The sequence below is a fragment of the Mizuhopecten yessoensis genome, unplaced genomic scaffold, assembly GCF_002113885.1.
Source record: "Mizuhopecten yessoensis strain PY_sf001 unplaced genomic scaffold, ASM211388v2 scaffold523, whole genome shotgun sequence".
NCBI lineage: Eukaryota > Metazoa > Mollusca > Bivalvia > Pectinida > Pectinidae > Mizuhopecten > Mizuhopecten yessoensis.
Genome location: NW_018403589.1, coordinates 1727634 through 1754672, shown reverse-complemented (window position 1 = coordinate 1754672; position 27039 = coordinate 1727634). Strand labels below are relative to the sequence as shown.

The 27039-nt window shown below is 34.1% G+C and overlaps 1 protein-coding gene across 1 annotated transcript; it reads left to right on the top strand.

Annotated features, from left to right (window-relative positions):
• Positions 1-779: 779 nt before the first annotated feature.
• On the top strand, positions 780-27039 carry LOC110450582 (scavenger receptor cysteine-rich type 1 protein M130-like). The gene is made up of 11 exons (XM_021498184.1): positions 780-848; positions 3576-3623; positions 4179-4310; positions 16637-16759; positions 17802-17864; positions 18632-18697; positions 18954-19101; positions 21436-21608; positions 24340-24387; positions 25841-25867; positions 26922-27039. The coding sequence occupies exons 1-10, from the start codon at positions 791-793 to the stop codon at positions 25864-25866; spliced, it is 885 nt and encodes a 294-aa protein (XP_021353859.1). The 5' UTR covers positions 780-790; the 3' UTR covers position 25867; positions 26922-27039.

Below are 27039 nucleotides of genomic sequence, written 5' to 3'. Positions count from 1 at the left end.
AACGTATAGCCCACAAAAGTGATAGAGATCTTAATTCCAATGGTATCCCTCGACCTTCAATTTTGTTTATCATTCTGTCATGATATTATAATACACTAATAGCATAACATTATTTATTCATCATATGCATATATTAAAGATATTATCATTTAATCATCATAGTCTTAAAGTGTGCTAATATAAATATGTTTCATGTAACCATTTTACGAATATGTTTTGATAATATGTTTATATGAAGTTCGAGTGCTAGATGAGCGTAGACATTTTACACATGACCTTTGACCTTAACTACCATTGAAGAATCATATATTGACGAAATAAACGCATGATATTTTCGTTGTTGAACGTTTTGCACCGATTTATAGAATCTTCCACACTTTTTAGTCATTATCTAACGCTTGAACTTCATATGAACATATTATCAACACATGTCCGGATAATGGTAACATGGACAATACTTATATTATCACATTTTAAGACTATTATGATTAAAGGAATATATCTTTATAATGTATAATATTGGTGTTTAATGATAGCATGACCGAAGGATCAACAAACGTTCACCATTCATATCAATTGTTACTTGGATACAACGTAGGGCTATATTAACATGACCTTCTAACAACTCTTACAGCATACAGTTATATATCATCATATAACGTACACTGAGTTAAGGTCAAAATCCTAACCGAAATGACAAACACAAAGATAAGGCAGGATCAGTGCATGATCACAGGTCGAGGAGTGGGAATAGTATTATTTCCTTTATACATCTGACCACGAATCCAAGATGAAGGCTTTGGCCCTCTACGTGACAATCACTCTTATGGTTATAAATACAGCACATGGTTTGTAGATTTATCAACATTATTTATATACATAATTCAAACTTTAGACAGATGAACATATCTGGCTTATTCATCTGTCATGAACTCATTTCAATTAAAGACTTTGTTCAATTAAAAATATACACACTTTTCAGAATGTTTAATTTGAAATTAACAATTACTCCTGTGAATTTTAGGAAGTAATGGTTTTACGTATCTAAACATTCGGATTTACAACATTTTTGCCCCTACCTTATATAACCCAACAGTCTCATCAAGGATGAGAAATACCAACCTAAAATTTTGTACCTGCATGTACTTTATACCATATTATCAATTCCAAAAATGTTTGTTCAGTTTTCATAAATATATACCATCCACTTATCATTTCTATTACAAGTTGCTATTTCTAGCGCGTTGTTCTTTAAATAGAACGCGAAATACTATCAGGGCCACGTAGGCCCCTGAACAGGTGTTACTGTAACCTGAAAGGGACACTTCGGTATTTTGGCTAATATTGGTGATAAAAGATCAATATCAACAGAAAATGATACACAGTTCAAATATGTTAGAGTCAAATGGGGTTCTGACCAAGTTTCTTCTACAAACTAGCATTAATTTTGATGAAATTGACTTTTGAAAATGATATCCAAATAAATAGCGTCGCACGGCACATAAATCACGGAAGTTATATTTTGGTAATTATTATTACATGTAAATTGTCCATGTAACGATAATCAGCATTTTCCCCACAAGTATCCGTTTTGAGTACAGTGACGTTACATGTATATATATCAAGGATGAGAAAAAACAATAACATTCAAACTACTAAAGGTCTGAAGTACTAAAATAGTTAGCAATGGGACTACAGTTTTTATGGTAGTGGTATAATGTGGGAATATTTTTTTTTAAGAAATGAAATGTTATGAAAATAAAATTCTACGTTTCATCATCTTCATCGCCATCATCAAAATATTTGTAGATTGCAATTTACACCTTTTACATAGCTTTTACTCGCGTTCACATTTCACAATATTCCAAAGTAATTAAATAAGGCTACATGTTCAGCATAAAAATGAAATTGTTTATGCAAATATAGATTTTGAGTGGGAAATATTGAATAATGGAAATATGAAAGACCATATACCATCATACAGTAATTACAACCCAATAATAATAATTAATATGGAAGGACCCAATTCCAATAACAGAATTTTAATATCAAATCAGTCTAAAAAAAATCAAAACATAATGTCACATTTTCTGTATTCTACTCTCACCTTTCATATGTAACATTCCACGAGTAGGTTACAGAAACCCTAAAATATAATGTCACATTTTCTGTATTCTATTCGCACCTTTCAGCTGTAACATTCCACAAGTAGATTACAGAAACCCTAAAATATAATGTTACATTTTCTGTATTCTACTCTCACCTTTCATCTGTAACATTCCACAAGTAGGTTACAGAAACCCTAAAATATAATGTTACATTTTCTGTATTCTACTCTCACCTTTCAGCTGTAACATTCCACAAGTAGGTTACAGAAACCCTAAAATATAATGTCTCATTTTCTGTATTCTATTCGTACCTTTCAGCTGTAACATTCCACAAGTAGGTTACAGAAACCCTAAAATATAATGTCACATTTTCTGTATTCTATTCGCACCTTTCAGCTGTAACATTCCACAAGTAGATTACAGAAACCCTAAAATATAATGTTACATTTTCTGTATTCTACTCTCACCTTTCATCTGTAACATTCCACAAGTAGGTTACAGAAACCCTAAAATATAATGTCACATTTTCTGTATTTCTATTCGCATCTTTCTGCTGTAACATTCCACAGGTAAGTTACAGAAACCCTAAAATATAATGTCACATTTTCTGTATTCTACTCGCATCTTTAAGCTGTAACATTCCATAAGTAGTTTACAGAAACCCTAAAATATAATGTCACATTTTCTGTATTATACTCGCATCTTTAAGCTGTAACATTCCTTAAGAAGGTTACAGAAACCCTGAATTATGTTGTCATATTTAACTGTATGTATAAATACATTTATAACACGTAACGTTCCATGAGAAGGCTACATATAAAACAATCCCTTAAAATATACTGTCACATTAAACTGTATTTCTAAACGAACCTTTAAGCTGTAACATTCAACAAGAGGGCTACAAAAACCAAGAAATATACTGTCACATTTAACTGTATGACTAAACACGCCTTTAGCCCGTAACAATCCACGAGAGGACTATAAAAATCGACTAAGAACCGTTTAACTAGTGACACTTTACTGTGTGACAAATAAAACATTTACCGTGTGTAGAACCGTTTACCTAGTGACATTCTACTGTGTGACAAATAAAGCATTTACCGTGTGTAGAGCCGTTTACCTAGTGACATTCTACTGTGTGACAAATAAAGCATTTACCGTGTGTAGAGCCGTTTACCTAGTGACATTCTACTGTGTGACAAATAAAACATTTGCCGTGTGTAGAACCGTTTACCTAGTGAGACTTTACTGTGTGACAAATAAAGCATTTACCGTGTGTAGAACCGTTTACCTAGTGATACTTTACTGTGTTACAAATAAAACATTTACCGTGTGGAGAACCGTTTACCTAGTGACATTCTACTGTGTGACAAATAAAACATTTAACGTGTGTAGAACCGTTTACCTAGTGACACTTTACTGTGTGACAATTAAAATATTTACCGTATGTCCGTATCTTTTATTTAGTGCATAACTACCTTGAGGGGTTGAAGTGGACTATAACACATGCTAAAGGTAATGTACTATTTATGTTTGTTCGAAAATGAAACAGACGCCATAAAATGGTGTCCTAATCCTAAAAATAATGAAAAAACAGCATAGCATTGCTTCATGTTTTAAATCCAATAATACATGATGCATATAATTTGATGGTTGTTCTAAATATTTAATTATCTTTGAAACTGATAAAGGATTTTGTATCTGATCCGATAATACCATTATCAGAAAGGAAATAACATAACAAGAAATTTTATCAGGTCCATATGTCCTATTTTCTATCTTATTTACGAAACATCTATTCAATACAGTGTAATTACTTTTTGAAATACTGTATCTATTACTAAATTATAAAGGTGCAATCACCTGTGTGTGGGTAACGATCATTTTAACCCTTTCACAACTGTAGACCATAGTGGACTCATCCAGATCAATGCATGGTAGAGTCTGCTAAAGTTACATAGGGGTGAAAGGGTTAAGATGCATCTCTGAAAGCATGGTAGCTAATCCCAGCCTTATAAGTAGATGCAATTGTACAGATAAATATTACACCAACGTTGAATTATCGTACAGAACCATGGCACTGTGGTCACAGCAAACATGAGTGCTCCAACCGCCACTGTGTACCACTAACATCCGTGTGTAACGGGATCAATGACTGCGGGGACAACAGCGACGAGGTCCATTGTCCTTTGGCTTCTCTTGGTAAGAATTGACGCCTTTTGTGTCGTGTGGCTTGTAGTGGTATGTGACAAATCTCTCTGTCCTATAGCTTGTAGTGGTAAGTGACAAATCTCTCTGTGGTATAACTTATCATGGTAAGTCACAAATCCATCTGTCCTATAGCTTATAATGGTAAGTGGAAAATCCCTCTGTCCTATAGCTTGTAGTGGTAAGTGACAAATCCTCTGTGGTATAACTTATCATGGTAAGTGACAAATCTTTCTGTCCTATCGCTTGTAGTGGTAAGTGACAAATCTCTCTGTCCTATAGCTTGTAATGGTAAATGACAAATCTCTCTGTCCTATAGCTTGTAATGGTAAGTGACCAATCTCTCTGTCCTATAGCTTGTAGTGGTAAATGACAAATCTCTCTGTCCTATAGCTTGTAGTGGTGAGTGACAAATCTCTCTGTACTATATCTTGCAATGGTAAGTGACACATCTCTCTGTCCTATAGCTTGTAGTGGTAAATGACAAATCTCTCTGTCCTATCGCTTGTAGTGGTAAGTGACAAATCTCTCTGTCCTATATCTTGCAATGGTAAGTGACAAATCTCTCTGTGGTATAACTTATCATGGTAAGTGACAAATCTTTCTGTCCTATCGCTTGTAGTGGTAAGTGACAAATCTCTCTGTCCTATAGCTTATAATGGTGAGTGACACATCACTCTGTCCTATAGCTTATAATGGTAAGTGGAAAATCCCTCTGTCCTATAGCTTGTAGTGGTAAGTGACAAATCCTCTGTGGTATAACTTATCATGGTAAGTCACAAATCCATCTGTCCTATAGCTTATAATGGTAAGTGACGCATCACTCTGTCCTATAGCTTGTAATGGTAAGTGACCAATCTCTCTGTCCTATAGCTTGTAGTGGTGAGTGACAAATCTCTCTGTACTATATCTTGCAATGGTAAGTGACACATCTCGCTGTCCTATAGCTTGTAGTGGTAAATGACAAATCTCTCTATAGCTTGTAATGGTAAGTGACAAATCTCTCTATCCTATAGCTTGTAATGGTAAGTGACACATATCTTGTAGTGGTAAGTGACACATCTCTCTGTCATATAGCTTGTAATGGTAAGTGACAAATCTCTCGGTTCTATATCTTGCAATGGTAAGTGACAAATCTCTCTGTCCGATAGCTTGTAATGGTAAGTGACAAAGCTCTCTGTCCTATCTCTTGTAATGGTAAGTGACAAATCTCTCTGTCATATAGCTTGTAATGGTAAGTGACAAATCTCTCTATCCTATAGCTTGTAATGGTAAGTGACACATATCTTGTAGTGGTAAGTGACACATCTCTCTGTCCTTTAGTTTGTAATGGTAAGTGACAGATATCTCTGTCCTATAGCTTGTAATTGTAAGTGACAAATCTCTCTGTCCTATAGCTTATAATGGTGAGTGACACATCTCTCTGTCCTATAGCTTGTAATAGTAAGTGACACATCTCTCTGTCCTATATCTTGTAGCTTTCTGTCCTATCGCTTGTAGTGGTAAGTGACAAATCTCTCTGTCCTATAGCTTATAATGGTGAGTGACACATCACTCTGTCCTATAGCTTATAATGGTGAGTGACACATCTCTCTGTCCTATAGCTTGTAATGGTAAGTGTAACATCTCTCTGTCCTATAGCTTGTAATAGTAAGTGACACATCTCTCTGTCCTATATCTTGTAGTGGTAAGTGACACATCCCTCTGTCCTTTAGCTTGTAATGGTAAGTGACACATATCTTGTAGTGGTAAGTGACACATCCCTCTGTCCTTTAGCTTGTAATGGTAAGTGACACATCACTGTCCTATAGCTTATAATGGTAAGTGACACATATCTCTGTCCTATATCTTGTAGTGGTAAGTGACACATCTATCTGTCCTATAGCTTGTAGTGGTAAATGACAATTCTCTCTGTCCTATAGCTTGTAGTGGTGAGTGACAAATCTCTCTGTACTATATCTTGCAATGGTAAGTGACACATCTATCTGTCCTATAGCTTGTAGTGGTAAATGACAAATCTCTCTGTCCTATAGCTTGTAATGGTAAGTGACACATATCTTTGTCCTATATCTTGTAGTGGTAAGTGACACATCTCTCTGTCCTTTAGCTTGTAATGGTAAGTGACAGATATCTCTGTCCTATAGCTTGTAATGGTAAGTGACACATCACTCTGTCCTATAGCTTGTAATGGTAAGTGACAAATATCTCTGTCCTATAGCTTGTAATGGTAAGTGACACATATCTTTGTCCTATATCTTGTAGTGGTAAGTGACACATCTCTCTGTGCTATAGCTTGTAGTGGTAAGTCAAAAATCTCTCTGTACTATAGCTTGTAGTGGTAAGTGACACATATCTCTGTCCTATAGCTTGTAATGGTAAGTGACACATCACTCTGTCCTATAGCTTGTAATGGTAAGTGACAGATATCTCTGCCCTATAGCTTGTAATGGTAAGTGACACATCTCTCTGTCCTATAGCTTATAGTGGTAAGTGACAAATATTTCTGTCCTATAGCTTGTAGTGGTAAGTGACACATATCTCTGTCCTATATCTTGTAGTGGTAAGTGACACATCTCTCTGTCCTATAGCTTGTAATGGTAAGTGACAAATATCTCTGTCCTATATCTTGTAATGGTAAGTGACACATCACTCTGTCCTATATCTTGTAGTGATAAGTGACACATCTCTCTGTCCTATATCTTGTAGTGGTAAGTGACACATCTCTCTGTGCTATAGCTTGTAGTGGTAAGTAACAAATCTCTCTGTACTATAGCTTGTAGTGGTAAGTGACACATATCTCTGTCCTATAGCTTGTAATGGTAAGTGACACATCTCTCTGTCCTATAGCTTGTAATAGTAAGTGACACATCTCTCTGTCCTATATCTTGTAGTGATAAGTGACACATCTCTCTGTCCTATATCTTGTAGTGGTGACACATCTCTCTGTGCTATAGCTTGTAATGGTAAGTGACAAATCTCTCTGTCCTATAGCTTTTAATGGTAAGTGACACATCTCTCTGTCCTATAGCTTGTAATAGTAAGTGACACATCTCTCTGTCCTATAGCTTGTAATAGTAAGTGACACATCTCTCTGTCCTATAGCTTGTAATAGTAAGTGACTCATCTCTCTGTCCTATATCTTGTAGTGATAAGGGACACATCTCTCTGTCCTATATCTTGTAGTGATAAGGGACACATCTCTCTGTCCTATATCTTGTAGTGGTGACTCATCTCTCTGTGCTATAGCTTGTAATGGTAAGTGACACATCTCTCTGTCCTATAACTTATAGTGGTAAGTGACAAATATCTCTGTCCTATAGCTTGTAGTGGTAAGTGACACATATCTCTGTCCTTTAGCTTGTAGTGGTAAGTGACAAATCCTCTGTGGTATAACTTATCATGGTAAGTGACAAATCTCTCTGTCCTATAGCTTGTAGTGGTAAATGACAAATCTCTCTGTCCTATAGCTTGTAGTGGTGAGTGACAAATCTCTCTGTCCTATATCTTGTAATGGTAAGTGACACATCACTGTCCTATAGCTTATAATGGTAAGTGACACATCTCTCTGTCCTATAGCTTGTAATGGTAAGTGACAAATCTCTCTGTCCTATAGCTTGTAATGGTAAGTGAAACATCACTCTGTCCTTTAGCTTGTAATGGTAAGTGACACATCTCTCTGTCCTATAGCTTGTAATGGTAAGTGACACATCACTCTGTCCTATATCTTGTAGTGATAAGTGACACATCTCTCTGTCCTATATCTTGTAGTGGTAAGTGGCACATCTCTCTGTGCTATAGCTTGTAGTGGTAAGTCACAAATCTCTCTGTACTATAGCTTGTAGTGGTAAGTGACACATATCTCTGTCCTATAGCTTGTAATGGTAAGTGACACATCACTCTGTCCTATAGCTTGCAATGGTAAGTGACACATCACTCTGTCCTTTAGCTTGTAATGGTAAGTGACACATATCTCTGTCCTATAGCTTGTAATGGTAAGTGAGAAATATCTCTGTCCTATAGCTTGCAATGGTAAGTGACACATCTCTCTGTCGTATAGCTTGCAATGGTAAGTGACACATCACTCTGTCCTATAGCTTGTAATGGTAAGTGACACATCACTCACTCTGTCCTATAGCTTATAATGGTAAGTGACACATCACTCTGTCCTATAGCTTGTAATGGTAAGTGACACATCACTCTGTCCTTTAGCTTGTAGTGGTAAGTGACAAAGTTCTCTGTCCTACAGCTTGTAGTGGTAAGTGACGAGGCCTGCTGAGATCTGGGGCTAATACTGGTAAGATATGAGACGCTTTGCATCTTGTGGCTTTAACTGATAAGCAACGAGGCTCGCTGAGTTCTGTGCTAATACTGGTAAGATATTAGACGCTTTGTGTCCTGTGGATTATACTGGTAAGTTATGTGACGCTTTGTGTCCTGTGGATTATACTGGTAAGTTATGTGACGCTTTGTGTCCTGTGGATTATACTGGTAAGTTATGACGCTTTGTGTCCTGTGGGTTATAATTGTAACTTATGATGCACTTTGTGTCTTATTGGTCATACTGGTAAGTGCTGATGTCTATATTCTGTGTTTTCAAAAAGGCAAGAGGTAGGCTCTCTGTCCTGTTCTTAACTCTGGTGAGTGACGAGGCCGTCTCAGTAAATTGGTTAATAGTATCAAGGGACGAGGACCTCTGTGTCCTTGGGCTCGTACTGGTAAATGACGAGGTCCTTCGTGACCTTTGGCTTATACTGATAAGTTTCAAGGCCTCTTTGACCTTTGGCTAATATTAGTAAGTGCTGAGGACCTTTTTGTCCTTTGGCTCATACTCGTAAGTGGCGTGGCACTCTGTGTCCTTTGGCTCATACTGGTAAGTGCCAAGGTCCTCTGTGTCCTTTGGCGCATACTGGTAAGTGCCGAGGTCCTCTGTGAATTTGGCGCATACTGGTAAGTGCCGAGTCATCTGTGACTTTTGGCTTATCCTGGTAAGTGGCTCCCTCCTCTGTGACCTTTGCCTTATAGTGGTAAGTGGCGTGGTCCTCTGTGAACTTTGGCGGATATTTTTTTTTTATTTTTTTTATTTTTTTTTTTTTATTTTTTATTTTCAAAGTATTTTTCACATTACAGTAACATATACATTTCATTATACATAATGAATTCCACTTTCACACATACTTTCATACTAATTAATATTGCTCTTTTTGTAAGTGGTATTTTATTTTATTGTAATGTTATATTAGAAAAGAAGGAAAATCAGAAAAGAGAAACAAGAAAACAAAGAAATAGAGGAAATAAAGATAGGTAAATGGACAGAAAGAAAGACAGACAGACAGACAGACAGAAAGATAGACAGACAAGAAGAGAAGTACCAGTATTAAACAGACCAATTAAAAGGATAGAAGTCTGGTAATATATAGGTGTCAGTAGCTAAGTAATTAAGATAATACATTGAATGTTTAAATTTTGTCTCTTTTTTTTCAAATAAATTAAAATTAGATCAAACATATAAACAATCGGCAAAAAGTAGGTCTAGGAAATATCAATAAGCCTTTTCCATTTTTTCCACTCATTCTGGAAGTTAATGAGATATATTTCGTCTTTACTATTTGCAATATATTTTTGAATACTGTAATGTTCTTTAATTGAACTTTTAATTCCTTGTATAGATAAAGGCACTTTAAGACATCTTGCCTTGTATATATACTGTTTTATTATTAAAATAATACTATTGTCACTTTTATTAAGTCCGTTATAGTTATAAAAACCAAAAAGAAATGTTTGTTTATTATAATCAAATGGAATAATCAATGCATCTAATAAGAACTCAAAATTTTGTAAAAGATTTTGTACTTTGTCACATTCCCATAATACATGCTCTATTGTCTCTATTTCTAGTTTACACAGTTCACAGTAAGGGCTATCTACTATTCCTGCCTTAAACAAATATGCATTAGTTGTCAAAATGTGCTGATTAATTCTGTACTGGAACCACTGTAATTTGGTATTTTTCGTAATTCTAAATGGCATTATATATATTTTTTTCCAAACTTCATCATCAAATTGAAATATATCATCCCATTTTTTTTTACCTGTTGAAATAGTATCATTTTTACAAAATAAGCTATAAAAATCTCTTATCCCCTTTTTGTTTTTCAAAAACATTTCTATATTAATTGGTAAAAATGGATAGTTAACCTCTACATTTGACATATCTTGTTGTATAATATACTCTCTAATGGCAGTAATTAGACCCTGGTATCGCAAAAAGTTTGTATTAATATCATAAATCTGTTTGAATTCTTGAAATGTGTAAAAAGCATTGGTATTTCTGTCTCTGATTAGATCATCAATTACAATTATTCCTTTATTGTACCATTCCCTGTAAAATATACTTCTATTTTCTATTGAAATATTTTTATTATACCAGATGGGCATTTTGAAATTACTGCTAGGGGACTTATATTTTTCAATAATTTTTCTCCATGCCCTAAATACATCAATCCAAAATAGATTTTTAGTTTTATTTTGACATTTTGAAATATAATCAGTTCCACAATTTGCCAGAATGTTTTTATCACAATATAATTTTAAGATCACTTGCCATTTACCAGAATTCATATATAACCTCCTAACCCACGTTAATTTTAACGAGTCAATAAACGACTGTACATGTAACATTTTAAGACCCCCTTTTACATAATCTTTAACAATGACATCTCTCTTAGCTTTATCTATTTTACTATTCCACAGAAAATTAAAAAGCTCTATATTTAATTTTTTAAGAAAACAATCATCTGGATTTGGTAAAGAGATAAAAAGGTGGTTGAATTGTGAAATTAATAATGATTTTATGATATGTATCCTACCAATAGGAGTCAACAATCTTCTTTTCCAGGTTTTAATCAAAGTTTTGAGTTTTACAAATTTCTTATCGTAATTCAATTTTGTTATCCTATGTAAATCTACATCAAACTCAATACCTAAAAGTGTAAATTTCCTATCCCCCCACTGCAAATTCAATTCAGGATAAAGAATTTCATCACTGTATTTTTTACTACCTATCCAAATAACATGTGTCTTTTCTATGTTTATTTTGAGTCCAGAAATATTTGCAAAACTTTTCAATTCTTTAATTGCCTCTTTTAATGAAATTTGTGTGCCATCTAAAATCAATGTAGTGTCATCAGCATACTGGGAAAGTAAAAGCGGGCAATTGTCAATATTAATACCATTTATATGTTTATTATTTCTCAGTCTTACAGCTAAAATTTCAGCGCATAATATGAATATATATGGAGCTATTGGATCCCCTTGCCTGCAACCTCTTTTAATATCGAAAAAAGATGATAAATTTCCCCCTTGATTTATTGCAGACTTTGCGTTTGTATGAAAGACTTTTACCCATTTTTTTATGCCATTGCCAAATTTAAAATAATCAAGAACTTTTTCAATAAATTTCCAGGACACTGAGTCGAAAGCCTTTTCAAAATCTATAATTAACAACATTCCTGGTATATTATTTTCATCTGTATATTGCATGACATCATAAATTAACCTAGTATTCTCCCCAACATAACGACCCGAAATAAAACCTGTTTGATCTGTGTTTATTATACTATTTAAGACTGTTTTTATTCTCCCTGCTATTGACCCTGATGCAATTTTATATATAATATTCAGAAGAGAAATTGGTCGCCAATTTTTTAGAAACTGTCTTGGTTTATCCCCTTTAGGTATACATGTTATTATTCCCTGTCTTTGTGTAACTGACAATTGTCCATTAGCGTAACCAAAATTGATTGATCTCACTATAAAGTTATTCAGCTGTTTCCAGAAACATTTTAAAAATTCAACCGTAAAACCATCAGAACCAGGGCTTTTCCCATTTTTCATATTATTTAATGTATGTGATGCTTCTTTAAGAGTTATAATGCCCTCTAAACTATCAGATTCTATATTATTCAGTTTAGGAACATGAAAGTCATGTAAAAAGTTGTCTAAATTAACATCATCTATATTATCATCATTGGTATATAAAGACTCATAAAATAATTTAACTTCTTTAAGTATCTCATTTTGATTAGTTATTATATCCCCATTTTCTTTTTCTATTTTTGGAATTATTTTTGAGGTATAATTTCTGTTTTCGAGATTAAAAAAGTAGTTAGTTGGCTTTTCTCCCTCTTCAACCCATTTAGCTTTAGATCTAATAATGCTACCTCTTAGTTTATGTAATCTTATATTTTCTAATTCTTGTTTTTTCTCCTTTAATTTATCAAAATCAATATTTTCAACCGATTCTAAATGTTTTATAATATCTTTTAAATTGTTTTCTAAATGGTTCTGTTGTTTTTTCTTATGTGAAGCATATGAAATAGTTTTCCCTCTAATTTCTATTAATAACGTTTCAAAAAACAGCTGATCATCTATAACGAATTGGATCTCAGAGTCCAGAATATTGGATATATTGTGTGGATTATACACTGGAAGAGCATATTGGGTTTTAACGTCTAAAATAATTTTGTTTACAATTTCAAGATAGTCTAAATCATGCAATAAAGAATTGTTAAACTTCCATAGTCCTTTCCCCTTCTTAAATTCATTAAATTTTAATATAATAAATGGTATAGAATGGTCAGATCTGTATCCTGGCTCAATATCAGTTTTATTTACACTAGGTAGTAAGTTTTCAGAAATGAGAAAAAAATCTAGGCGGGCTTGTTTAATTGGATTACTTCTTCTCCATGTATATCTTTTATTATCAGGATTCTGTTCCCTATAAACATCAACCATTCCTAACTCTTCAATTATTTGTAAGATATTTTCTCTAGCTTTTGGGTTATTGATATTTTTATAGCTTTTATCATAATCAATTTCAGGGTTTAATACTAAGTTAAAATCTCCACATATTATAAAACATTCATTTTTAAAAGTATCTATTGATTCTACTATGTTGTCATAAAAAGATGGAGTATCTGAATTTGGCCCATAGATATTTATAAGTGTAATTTGTTTCCCTTCTATTTCTAAATCTAATGCTATGAAATTCCCAGTCAAATCCTTTTTAACCTTTAAAACCTTCACCTCAAAATTATTATTAAATAATATTGCAACCCCCCTAGAATTTGACCTCAGAGAGTTAAAGTAACACTCATATCCCCACTCTGTCCTAATTATTCCTTCAATTTCTTCAGTAAAATGAGTATCTTGTATACAATAGATATTAAAATCTTTAGACCTTAAATATGAAAAAACATCCTTTCTCTTGGTTTTATCACCCAATCCCTGACAATTTGCCGATAATATTTTAATACCTTCCATTAACCTGGACATGTGCAAGGCCTACTGACTGGAACAACTAGTCTGGCAGCGGAGATAGAAAATAGAAGAAGGGTAAGACATAAAAAGAGAAAAAAGAAAGGCAAATAGAATAAGTAAATAGTCATACTAAAATTGGGATTTGAATACAACCTAATTACACAAGAAAAAGACTAGTTTGGCCATCTCCATAACCACAAGTGCATGTACTTCCATATAGCGTTCACTTCATATCACAGATTAATTAATCTCAATTAAGGTATATGGTCAATATAATACAATATTATTAATATTATTATCACAAGTCTAAGACTTACAACGACTGGAAGAACAGTGCGAATAGCGTTTGTGCGAAGTCTGTTCACCATCGTGACTCTAACCGGAAATCAGACACTACATTATAACACAATAATAATTAGAATAGAGTACGGACAAGAATATCCGGAAGTTTATTTTTATATCAAAAATGTGAATTTTTACTTATTTGTTAATTAATATATATGTATGACGAATACTGATACTTGATAGAATATTTTGAACAGTATGTACATTATTTAAAGGCGATTCTAGATGGTCATGCACATTGTATGTATATTTATATATATGTCTAGGTCATAACATTTTGAAAATATAATCAAAAATAATAAAAATTAAAAATAAATCTCAATTATGTCACCCACTGATCGTAGAGATCTTAATACTGATGCTAATGAAAGTGCCATTGTATTTTTTACCACACTCAAATTTGAAAATTTTAACTCACACATATTATTCTGTACACATTAGCACTACTCTCCTCAAACAGTGTGTGGATATGGTAAGTGACAAGACCCACTATCCTATGGCTAAAACTAGCAAATGACGAGGCAGTCTGTGTCTTGTGGCTTATGATTGTCCTACATAAAGTTTTAATGTTTTAACTATATATTCATATTCGCATTACACTATTCAAATAAATTAAATAGAAAAAACATTATTTCTCTGTTTATACTTAATATAATTAAACTATGATTAATAGAATCTTCCCCTACCTTGAGGGAATGACAGAGAAATCTCCAACCCGAGGGGTGATGTTTTTTGGTTGTCTAACCCGAGGCTCTGCCGAGGGTTAGACAACCAAAATAATCACCCCGAGGGTTTGAGATTACTCTATTAAACCCTCAAGGTAGGGGATGATTATTTTTCTCCCATCCTATTATTTCAGTGACATCTCCACCGACAGTAGTCTGCCATGTTTGTAAACAAAAACGCATGTGGGGTATGTATATCGTCATTCATTTTTGATGACGTCACAATTGAACACGTGCTAATCGGCACGAGGTTATCTCCCCCTAGGGGGTGACAAGCCGATCTTTCCCGGCTAAAACGGGAGACATACATGTGAAGGGTGGGAGAATAATAAAATCTTCCCCTACCTTGAGGGTGTGACAGAGAAATCTCAAACCCGATGGGTGATGCTTTTTGGTTGTCTAACCCGAGACTCTGCCGAGGGTTAGACAACCAAAAAATCAGCCCGAGGGTTTGAGATTTCTCCGTTACACCCTCAAGGTAGGGGATGATTATTTTTCTCCCATCTCATTATTTCAGTCACAGCTCCAACGACATTAATCTGCCATGTTTGAAAACAAAAACACATGTGGGGTATGTCTATCGTCATTCACTTTTGATGACGTCACAATTACCGATGACGCATTTTAATGACGTCACAATTAAACACGTGCTAATCGACACGAGGCTATCTCCCCCTAGGCGGTGACAAGCTGATCTTTCCCGGCTAAAATGGGAGACACATCGGTGAAGGGTGGGAGAAAAGTTATTCAACATGTATTGTCTCTCCGGTATGTGGTAATATTTATTACATTTTTGTCAGTGAAATATCGGATTCTATCAACTTGATAAATATCCTCTAAATATTGTTTGGTCTCGAAATATTAAACCTGATGAAAGTTCAAGTTTTGTTTTTGATTTTCTCAAGTGATTCGACTCATCAGTCTGTCTGTAGTGCAATATTTGCAGTGTCTTCACATATTAGAGTACAGAGTTTACACATGTTTTTTGAGCTTCCCAGTCATTGTATTCATTGAATGAAATAGATTAAAACTCAAAACAAAGCCAAAGACATTCAAGCATAAATCATATTGATATTTAACATTTAACAAAATTCGACACTTTTCCTGTTTCTCATAGAAATTAAATAATGAACAGTTTAGGTTTTTTCTAAATTTTGTTGGATGTTAAATAATCAAACAGTTTTGGGGCCGACATCATTAATGACAAAATTCATACTTCTAAAATTATAACCGTAAAGCAGAAATTTTCAATTTTGTATGAGCAGGTCTTCGAAAATAATTATGTTATTTCAAAAAAATAGCATTTTTTTATTGATTCAAATAACATCTTTAGAAGCTTGTTGTAAATATATGGATTTTTTTATGATGGATGTCAAAGAGGATCAGAATACACTCGGGAGACAGAGAGCACGATTATAGTGATGGCCATACACTAAATAAAGTAATGACTGATGTATTTAGACAAGAACATCCAAAGAAAATCTTCTTTTCTTCAAAAGGAGCTTAGCTTTATTGGTAAATATCTAAATCTGAGAGAAACAGAAGAATTTCCGAATTTTGTTACATATTAAAGATGAATCGCTTTTATGCTTGCATGTCTATGTTTTGTTTTGACTTTTTAATTATTTTATTCAAATTATATTTGATAGAATCCAATTAATGTCACGTTTGTTCAAATTATATTTATGAAAATCTGATTAATGTCACATCCTCACTTGGAGAAAGCGGGTTGTGACAACAAAACCACAACTCACTCACTCTAATGAGCATAATCAAAAGCATCGACCGACATATCACAAAGATATCCGGAGCGTGACCATAAAACGTGTCCATACTCTACTTCAACAGGGAGATTAACTGTACGTTACACAGGGCTATCTATACACAAATATTTCAGTGCGTGTTAAAATGGAGATGATCTATGTTATGCAGGGATATGTGTACCATTACTTCAATTCCAATGCCGTAACAAGAGGTGTATTTCCATACTAAATTTCTGTAACGGCAAGGATGACTGTGGGGACGGAAGTGACGAAGCAACATGCGTCATGCCACGTAAGTAATGGTTGATTTAAACGACAGTTTATATTCGTTTAAAGGTATATGAAGTTACACACATATATATGTTGCAGATTTACAAGGTAATAACTTGGTTTGTTTGATTTGGTTTGTTTGTGTTTTACGTCCTTTTAACAGCTTTGGTCATTTAAGGACATGCCAGGTGGTGGTGGTGGAGGTAAGCCGGATTTCCCGGAGAAAAAACTTCGGCCAGAACCTGGTGTCTGCCCAACATAGACCTCGAACACTAGATGTTGTGTCTGTGTAGCAGAATCGGACTGGGTTGCCGGCGACAAAGTTGCTCAATTGGTGAAACGTCCTAATAGAGTTCGGAGGCTAACGGGTTTAATCCCGGTCTTGCCATGGATTTTTCTTTCCTATCCTTATACCAATTGGCGAGCTAGTCAACCCTTGTTTCAAGCAAAGGATAAATGCGTTGCATGAGGACACCCGAATCCGGGTTGTAAATAGCTGTGTCTGCGGGGGCGAAGACTTAGACAAAGGAGGAGGGAATGCAGTTGAGCTTGACTGGGTCGATCGTCAGCGACCAGGTAGCTCAATTGGTCCTTGTAGAGATCGGAGGGTTCAGGGTTTAAACCCCGGTCCGGCGTGCATTTCTCTTTTCTCTCTTCTATTATTGGGGTTAAGTAATATGACGTATGTTGGAATATAGTTACGTATATTTTAAGTGATTGTATTCAATGAATGTAGAAAATAAAGTTCACCATGTGTTACAGTTATAACTGATATGTGTATGCTACTTTAATATGACATAATAATGAACTGACATAGCTTCATAACGGTTAAGTGTGTTAAGGATATACGTCCTTATTCTAGTTCATATTGTCTTAAACAATGGTAACTAAACTTAAAGACATCAAATCTGTATATATATATCTACTGCTACGAAGATTTGCACTTGAAATAGAATAAAAACTGTCAACGATATAAAGGAAATAACTCGTGTTAAGAATAAAGTAATTTATTTGAAACATCTCCTTTTCTAAAAGGTAAAAAAGACCCCATATGATTGTTACAGATTATTCACATGGAGCACACGTACCTGCCGTCTCGACGTCAAAACCTAGTGTCACCTCAACAGGTAAGAGGCTGAGGGAAGACTATGTTTAATGTTTTAATGTCAAATAAATTTAAATTATGCAAGGATTTGTTTATTTATTATCTACTATAATATATATATTTATAGAAATAAGCAAAGCACTATTGACAGTGCAGACAAGAAATTTGTCAAATTAAGATGAATTTTGTACAATAATCAGCCTTCTGATACAAGCTAACCGAGGCAATATGCAATTGCAATAGCCTATTTCATATATGTAACTACTGTTCTCTTGTTTATGTATCTTGTGTTGTGTTATTGCCTATGGTGACTGTTTATCTCTATTATATGTTGTGATATGATAACTTTCATGTCCATGTCTTGATAAAGGGGCAGATGGTCCTAAAATTTGAAAAATATCTTTGCCTGTACTTATATAGTTCTGTTTTGGTTAGATTTTCATGTTTCATATCCTAATACATCAATACAATGGCCAGCTATTCATCTTTCATAATTCCTTATTACAATGGCAAGATATGTATCTGTTATATATCAATAATGCTGACATCGGATAGACTTATATTCTATACACTAGTCTATCTACATGCAAGTATAAGATTTTTATTCGAAATCTGACCTTTTATTCGAAGCCACTAGATAGTATTTATAATACAAGTGTATACCATATAACGGTAACGACGATACTTTCCCTTGTATTTATTGTTAAGGCTCCTAATTTGTGGTTTATGTTTTTTACCTTTCATATTTGTGTTACGTTATATGACGTTGTCTATTAATCTAATCTACAGCTAACGTAAATGGTGGTCAGTCAGTGACAACCCCAACAGCAAAACCCTCCAATGTGACACAAACAGGTAGGTTACAGCAATCTTCATTTCGTTTATCTTTAGTTCTATATTAATGAGTAGTAAGTCAATCTCCGGAGCAAGTTAACACAATAACACGTATTAATTAATAAGTTTATTAAATAAGGAGCGGATTACTTTGGCCAACAAAAAGTTTGGTGGTTTCATCTTATTTTTTCATTTTTTTGTAATGTTAACCATGTTATATTAGTCAAGGTTCAAATTCGTACGTCTTGTGTAAATTTTGCTTGCCCTTTTTTTATAGAGACACTTACAGTTCGATTAGTAAATGGAATGAATGCCCTGGATGGTCGGGTGGAGGTCCTACACAACGGTGTGTGGGGCACCGTTTGTGATGACGGATGGGACGATGATGACGCCAAAGTTGTATGTCGAATGTTGGGATACGATCCGTAAGTAAATCTGGCTTAATGTTGCTTAGACATCAACAGAAAAACAATTTGTGATTACCCGACTATTAACATCTCCCCTCAGTCAAAAATGAAAAGCCATTATAACGATAATATTTATTATAACCAAAAGCAATTTTTATATAGAATTAGATTGAAATAAACATAGCTTTAGCACATCTTCAATTATTTATCTTATCTATCGACGAATGATTTCCGTATATTTTGAACATAATTATATTATCTACGTCGTTTTAATACAAACTTTAACTGTACTTCCAGATCCACCTGTTGTTTTTTTAGAGATATTCAGTCGACTATCTTTAATTTTATATGGAAAGGGAAGATTGATAAAATAAAACGAAATGTAATGTATGACGATTACAATGAAGGTGAATTACGAGTTCCTCATGTTAAATCTTTTTGTCAAGCACTGAAGATCTCCTGGATAAAAAAGCTTTTAAATCCCATTTATTGCTCGCCTTGGAAAACTTAAGTATTAGATAAGATAGAATTATTTGGCGGGGATAAAATTTTCAGAATGGCTGAAGAAGGATTAGTTAGAAGTTCAATTTTTATAACACTTTTTGGAAAGAAATTTTATGTATATGGTCATCCATTGTAGAAAATAAACCACCCACAACCCCACAACAAATTGTTTCCCAACCTATCTGGTATAATGACAGTATTAAAATAGATAGAAGACCTACTTTTTATAGACAGTGGTGTTTAAAAGGAGTTTTCTTTATTAACGATCTTGTAATAAATAACAGTTTTATATCTTTTGAAATGTTCACAGAAAAATATGATATTGATACTACCTTTGTAGAGTATTACGGCCTTATAAATGCCATACCAAGGGACTGGAAACGGATCCTGAGAGAGCAAACCAATGTACCGATACAAATTACTACGTGTAGGATTAAAAAATATAATTATAAAAATGATAAAGTAACAAAATATTTCAACAAATTACTGTTTAATAAATATAAAACAAAACCAACGAGTCAAGGAAAATGTAATGAGGTGTTGCAAGTTAATATATCTGATGAAGCATGGCACACTTACTACTTGTCTCCTAGACCTCTTACTGATGACACCAAACTTCAGAATTTCCAGTTTAAAATATTGCATAATATTATATATACTAATGTCAAATTAATGCAAACTAAATTAATGGAAACAGAAAGGTGTACGTTTTGTGAAAATGGAAGGGAGACAATGTTACCTTTATTTTGGGACTGTTGCTATGTTAAGGTCTTTTGGTCCTCATTTTTCAATCTTATACAAATAAAACATGGCATTGAACTACCATTTAATTCTCAATCAATACTTTTTGGGGTCAGTATTGCTAGATTCGATTATGAAACAAATTTTGTATTTCTACTCTTGAAGTTTTTCATCTACTATTGTAAGCAAAGGGAGACTACTCCGTCTTTTTCCACGGGTAAATTATATTTATCCTATTACAAAAAAATAGAAGAGGTTGGTCTGTACTCTTATTCCGTCTTTGCGTATTGCAGAGTTATCTTCTCTTGGGAGCAGGTATTGATTGTTACGTCCCTTATTTGTGAGAGTAACGTCATCAATTTTTGAGAAAACGACGCAATTTTCTCGCACAAACCAATGACGTAACAGTCAATACCTGCTCACAAGAGACGATAACTCTGCAATACGCAAAGACGGAATAGTACTAAGAAAAGTAAATAGAACTTTATAACTGAAATAATTAGTTAGAAATGAACTATGATTTACTCTTTTTTAAACTATATTGAAACATATTTCTAAAGATTAATGTAATATATAGTAAAATTGTATCCATGTACTACTTCATTATTTATAATTGTATGTCAATTTCTAATAGATGTACTCTTGTAATTGGTTTTGGATGTATGTATGCATCACATGTTGTACCAATTGTATGTATGATTGAATAACAGTATATATGAGGAAAAAAACAAATCATTTAGGAGTAGCAAATAATCGAACAAAAAAAAAGGAAATATATGAGTAAAGATCAGCGGGAAATATATAATGTATTTTTTTTTTTTATACAAAATGCAAAGCAAAGCGCAATCGTATAGATTAGTAATTAATTCCTTTAAATTGATTGTGATTTAAGTTTATGGAATATTAATAATATCTTTATATTAATATGTCATTTTCTGACACAAATACATGTTGTTTGTATAATGAGCAAAGTATTTGTATTTTCAAGACATACGATAATTTTCGATTTTTTTTTTTTCATATTCTTTGTTTCATTTTGACTTTCAAGACCACGTTGTTATTCCTGTGAATATTTATAAAACCCTTTTCTGGTATTCGTGTGTGCAGAGCAACAGCCACTCACACCTCCAAGGCTAGGTATGGTAGCGGGACAGGGCCTATATGGCTGGACGAGACCCAGTGTAGTGGACAGGAAACCAACCTTGGACAGTGTCGTTTTGTCCCCATAGGACACGGAGATTGTGACCACTCGGAAGATGCTGGTGTCATATGTCAGACTAGTAAGGCATCAAGTAAAATTAAACCAAATTTACAAAATATTAAACAACTTATAACAAAAAACAACCAATATTCAATATTTTAAGAATGTAACATGGCCAATTTGGTATTATTATAGCAAATATCCATGTACAATGTATTCTCTTTTTAAATATATTTCGTCGTCAAGTTAAAAGAGACTAATCTAGATAAAAAAAAAATATGTTCGTTTTATAAGGCACCGAACAAATTCTGTAAAATGATAGTCATATAATATATAATATTTATGCAATATTTGACAATATAAGTAACAATACCAAAAGCGTAAATATCATTAAAAAACGTGAAATGTTTAGGAAGTATATGTCATATTAAAGTTATAGATAGGGCCAGAAATTAAAAGAGAATAACAAAGAGTGAACAAAATAGCAATCCGAACTTAAACTCCATAAAACTATGGTAGAATATGAACAAAGGACAAATTTACATGGATACCATTAAAGTACAAGGAGAATAACACCAGGTGTTTCGCAAGGATAAGCATCTATGTGTCATCAGTGACAACCGCGTTACTGTGAACTTCAAGTTAGGTCATGTCTTCATAAAAGAAGAAGCGGGTAATATACCATCAAGCCTAAAATAATGGTTTGAAAATAAAAAGGCTTTTTAAGAGGACCTGTTATGATAGATAAATGAGGTTGCTTTGATAAGGAAATAACTAATCTCATGTAGATGTTTATGTCCTTATGTTTCGACCTTGTATTCTTATGTAATTTTACTGTTCTAACGTCTATTTTGATTTTATCATATGTGCATTCATTTCATAAGGAACGCAGATAACTTAACGCATGTTTTATTGTTACGTCAAAATCAGGTAAAGTGTTACGTAAACGCATGTTTTATTGTTACGTCAAAATCAGGTAAAAGTGTTACGACAACATCAGTTAAAGTGTTACGTCAACATCAGGTAAAAGTGTTACGTTAACGTATGTTTTATTGTTACGTCAACATCAGTTAAAGTGTTACGTTAATGCATGTTTTATTGTTGTGTCAACATCAGGTAAAGTGTTACGTCAACATCAGGTAAAGTGTTACATCAACATCAAGTAAAATGTTACGTCAACATCAGGTAAAGTGTGACGTCAACATCAAGTAAAGTGTTACGTCAACATCAGATAAAGTGTTACGTTAACGCATGTTTTATTGTTACGTCAACATCAGTTAAAGTGTTACTTCAACATCAGGTAAAGTGTTACGTTAACGCATGTTTTATTGTAATGTAAACATCAGGTAAAGTGTTACGTAAACGCATGTTTTATTGTTACGTCAAAATCAGGTAAAAGTGTTACGTTAACATCAGGTACAGTATTACGTCAACATCAGGTTAGTGTTACGTCAACATCACGTAAAGGGTTAACCTAACATCAGATAGAGTGTTACGTTAACATCAGGTAAAGTGTTACGTTAACATCAGGTTAAGTAGTACGTAAACATCATCTGAAGTGTAATATGAACATCAAATACGTGAAGTCAACATCAGGTTAAGTGTTACGTCAACGCATGGTTAACTGAAATGTCAGGTATAGGGTAAGGTCAACATCAGCTACATGTAATGTCAACATTAGGTATAGGGTAAGGTCAACATCAGGTATAAGGTAAGGTCAACAACAGGTATAGGGTAAGGTCAACATCAGGTATAGGGTAAGGTCAATATCAGCTACATGTAATGTCAACATCAGCTACATGTAATGGCAACATCAGGTATAGGGTAAGGTGAACATCAGGTATAGGGTAATGTCACCATCAGCTACATGTAATGTCAAAATTAGGTATATGGTAAGGTCAACATCTGGTATAAGGTAAGGTCAACATCAGGTGTAGGGTAATGTCAACATCAGCTACATGTAACGTCAACATCAGGTATAGGGAAAGGTAAACATCAGGTATAGGGTAAGGTGAACATCAGGTATAGGGTAAGTTCAGCATCAGCTTCTTGTAATGCCAACATCAAGTTTAGTGTATGGTTAACATCAGCTACATCTAATGTCAACATCAGATATAGGGTAAGGTCAACATAAGCTACATGTAATGTCAACATTAGGTAAAGGGTAAGGTCAACATCAGCTTCATGTAATGTCAACATCAGGCATAGGGTAAGGCCAACATCAGATACATGTAATGTCAACATCAGGAATAGGGTAAGGTCAACATCCGAACCATGTAATGTCAACATCAGGTAGAGGGTAAGGTCAACATCAGGTAAAGGGTAAGGTCAACATCAGGTGTAGGGTAAGGTCAACATCAGCTTCATGTAATGTCAACATCAGGTAGAGGGTAAGGTCAACATCAGCTTCATGTAATGTCAACATCAGGTTTAGGGTAAGGTCAACATCAACTACATGTAATGTCAACATTATGTATAGGGTAAGGTCAACATCAGGTATAGGGTAAGGTCAGCATCAGCTTCTTGTAATGTCAACATCAAGTTTAGTGTATGGTCAACATCAGCTACATCTAATGTCAACATCAGGTATAGGGTAAGGTCAACATCAGCTACATGTAATGTCAACATCAGGTATAGGGTAAGGTCAACATCAGGTATAGGGTAAGGTCAACATCAGCTACATGTAATTTCAACATCAGCTACATGTAATGTCAACATCAGCTTTAGAGTAAGGTCAACATCAAGTGCTTCTAATATAAATATTCTTATTTAATGTTTATTCTATTTGCGTTTAATTTATTTCGAATTAGGAAAGCAGACGATGATGAATTCCCAAACGTTAACAGCGGCACCCCCAGGTAAGGTGTAATGTCAACACACGTCAAACGTTAACAGCGGCACCCCCAGGTAAGGTGCAATGTCAACACACGTCAAACTTTAACAACGGCACCCCCAGGTAAGGTGTAATGTTAACACACGTCAAACTTTAACAGCGGCACCCCCAGGTAAGGTGCAATGTCAACACACGTCAAACTTTAACAGCGGCACCCCCAGGTAAGGCGTAATGTCAACACACGTCAAAGTTTAACAGCGGCACCCCCATGTAAGGTGTAATGTCAACACACGTCAAAGGTTAACAGCGGCACCACCAGGTAAGGTGTAATGTCAACACACGTCAAACTTTAACAGCGGCACCCCCAGGTAAGGTGCAATGTCAACACACGTCAAACTTTAACATCGGCACCCCCAGGTAAGGTGTAATGTCAACACTCGTCAAAGTTTAACAGCGGCACCCCCAGGTAAGGTGCAATGTCAACACACGTCAAACTTTAACAACGGCACCCCCAGGTAAGGTGTAATGTCAACACTCGTCAAAGTTTAACAGCGGCACCCCCATGTAAGGTGTAATGTCAACACACGTCAAACTTTAACAACGGCACCCCCAGGTAAGGTGTAATGCCAACACACGTCAAAGTTTAAAGTTAATATCAGATTCGTGTAATGTCAACATCAGCTGATTGCTATGTTGACATGGGGTATTATGTAACGACAGAATGCATCTTTGACACATTATCAAACTATTTTAATTTTAGTATTTATAATATGTACGGCATTATTAGATTATTGTGACGTAGTCACTATGATCACGTAATGCACGGTCGTGATAAGTTTCTTTCATTTGGAAAAGTCTTATTGTACCGATGGAATTAAATTGGTAAAACAGGTCCTGACAAACCAAAGACAAGTTAATAAAAAGGCACTGCAAACCAAATGAAATAAAAGATATATTCACTTTTTATCAGCATCTATACTTATAATGCACATTACTATTTAAATAGCACCATTCCGTATGTTTTGTACCTTTAAATTTACGAACATTTCCAGTATGCAGTATATCAAATATAATTTGTTGTAATGTCAGATATTCACTGTTACGTGGCATTCAGAGAACCCAATATGTATGGCGTCTAGCATTTCATTGTGGCTAGGACACCGATTATCCGATGCCTTTAAATCTTACACACAATATTTGCCTTTTTTATGTATGGTAACGAAACTGTTTTATATAATGATGTTCCCTTTGATGTGAATTTGGTGATATGCGTGCTGGAGGGATAGTTCTAACTTTTTGCAATGAACTAAAAGATGAAACATTTAATCATATTATCATGATATTAATAACAGTTAAATTGATGCATATACTATATGTTGTTCCTGAAACATATACAAATATATATATAGAGAGTATTTGCTTTACGTTTTTGTTGTTGTTTTGATCTGCCATAACAATGGTCTTTGTTTTTATTACAGGAGGGAAATGGATTGTCTTAGGATAAGGTATGTTCACATTAATCTGACCAATATGAAAGCAGTTTTCGTTTACTAGTCACATTATATATGGTAACTACGTCAAGACTATGTGTATAACCCACATTATATAAGGTAACTACGTCAAGACTATGTGTATAACCCACATTATATAAGGTAACGACGCCAAGACTATGTGTATAACCCACATTATATAAGGTAACTACGTCAAGACTATGTGTATAACCCACATTATATAAGGTAATTACGTCAAGACTATGTGTATAACCCACATTATATGAGGTAACTACGTCAAGACTATGTGTATAACCCACAGTATATAAGGTAACTACGTCAAGACTATGTGTACAACCCACATTATATAAGGTAACTACGTCAAGACTATATGTATAATCCACATTATATAAGGTAACTACGTCAAGACTATATGTATAACTCACATTATATAAGGTAACTACGTCAAGACTATATGTATAATCCCCATTATATAAGGTAACTACGTCAAGACTATGTGTATAACCCACATATGGTATATGTTCTCAATGTCTTTTCGGTATAGCCTCACGCATCTCACTGAAGACAAAGGGAGATAACTATGTTACACACATTACTAAAATTATCGAATGAACATGTGCAAAAGAATTGATTTTATATTTTGAATTCAACATGTCTCGATTTCAGGACGCGCAGTTAAATGTTGATGGATTCGTTCTATTTCTATAATCATTAGTGCACAGACAATAATAAGTTAAATAGCAAATGTTTGAAACTCTAAATATAATTCGTATTTGTATATCATTATGTTCATGTTTTTGTTCTATTAATCATAAAGCGAACTGTTTATGGTAGTATAACTCTAGAAACATAACCATTACAATCTCTTTACTGCATTTCTTATGTTTATGTCACATTTAAGGCATATAGTGTTTACAGTAAAATCAGTACCTGTGTGTCCAAATTAAACGGTGGATTAAACAAATATATGTAAAAACAAAATGTTCAAATAAAATGCTTAGAGTGAGATTTATGATCTCAGATACGTGTACTTATTTGTTTTCATTAGGTCGATGTCCATATCCCTAAGCAGATGATTCCATGTCCGTGTTTTCACAAATATTGTATGTGTATGGTGTTTTGATATTATGAAAAATAAATATAGTCATTCTTGATATTTTATCTAT

What these genes read in the sequence shown, in the direction of transcription:
- LOC110450582 (XM_021498184.1), top strand. Translation starts at nt 791, where the DNA reads ATGAAGGCTTTGGCCCTCTACGTGACAATCACTCTTATGGTTATAAAT. An exon ending in AGCAACATGCGTCATGCCAC is followed by an intron (nt 16,760 to 17,801) that starts GTAAGTAATGGT and finishes TGATTGTTACAG; the next exon opens with ATTATTCACATGGAGCACAC. An exon ending in TGGTGTCATATGTCAGACTA is followed by an intron (nt 21,609 to 24,339) that starts GTAAGGCATCAA and finishes ATTTCGAATTAG; the next exon opens with GAAAGCAGACGATGATGAAT.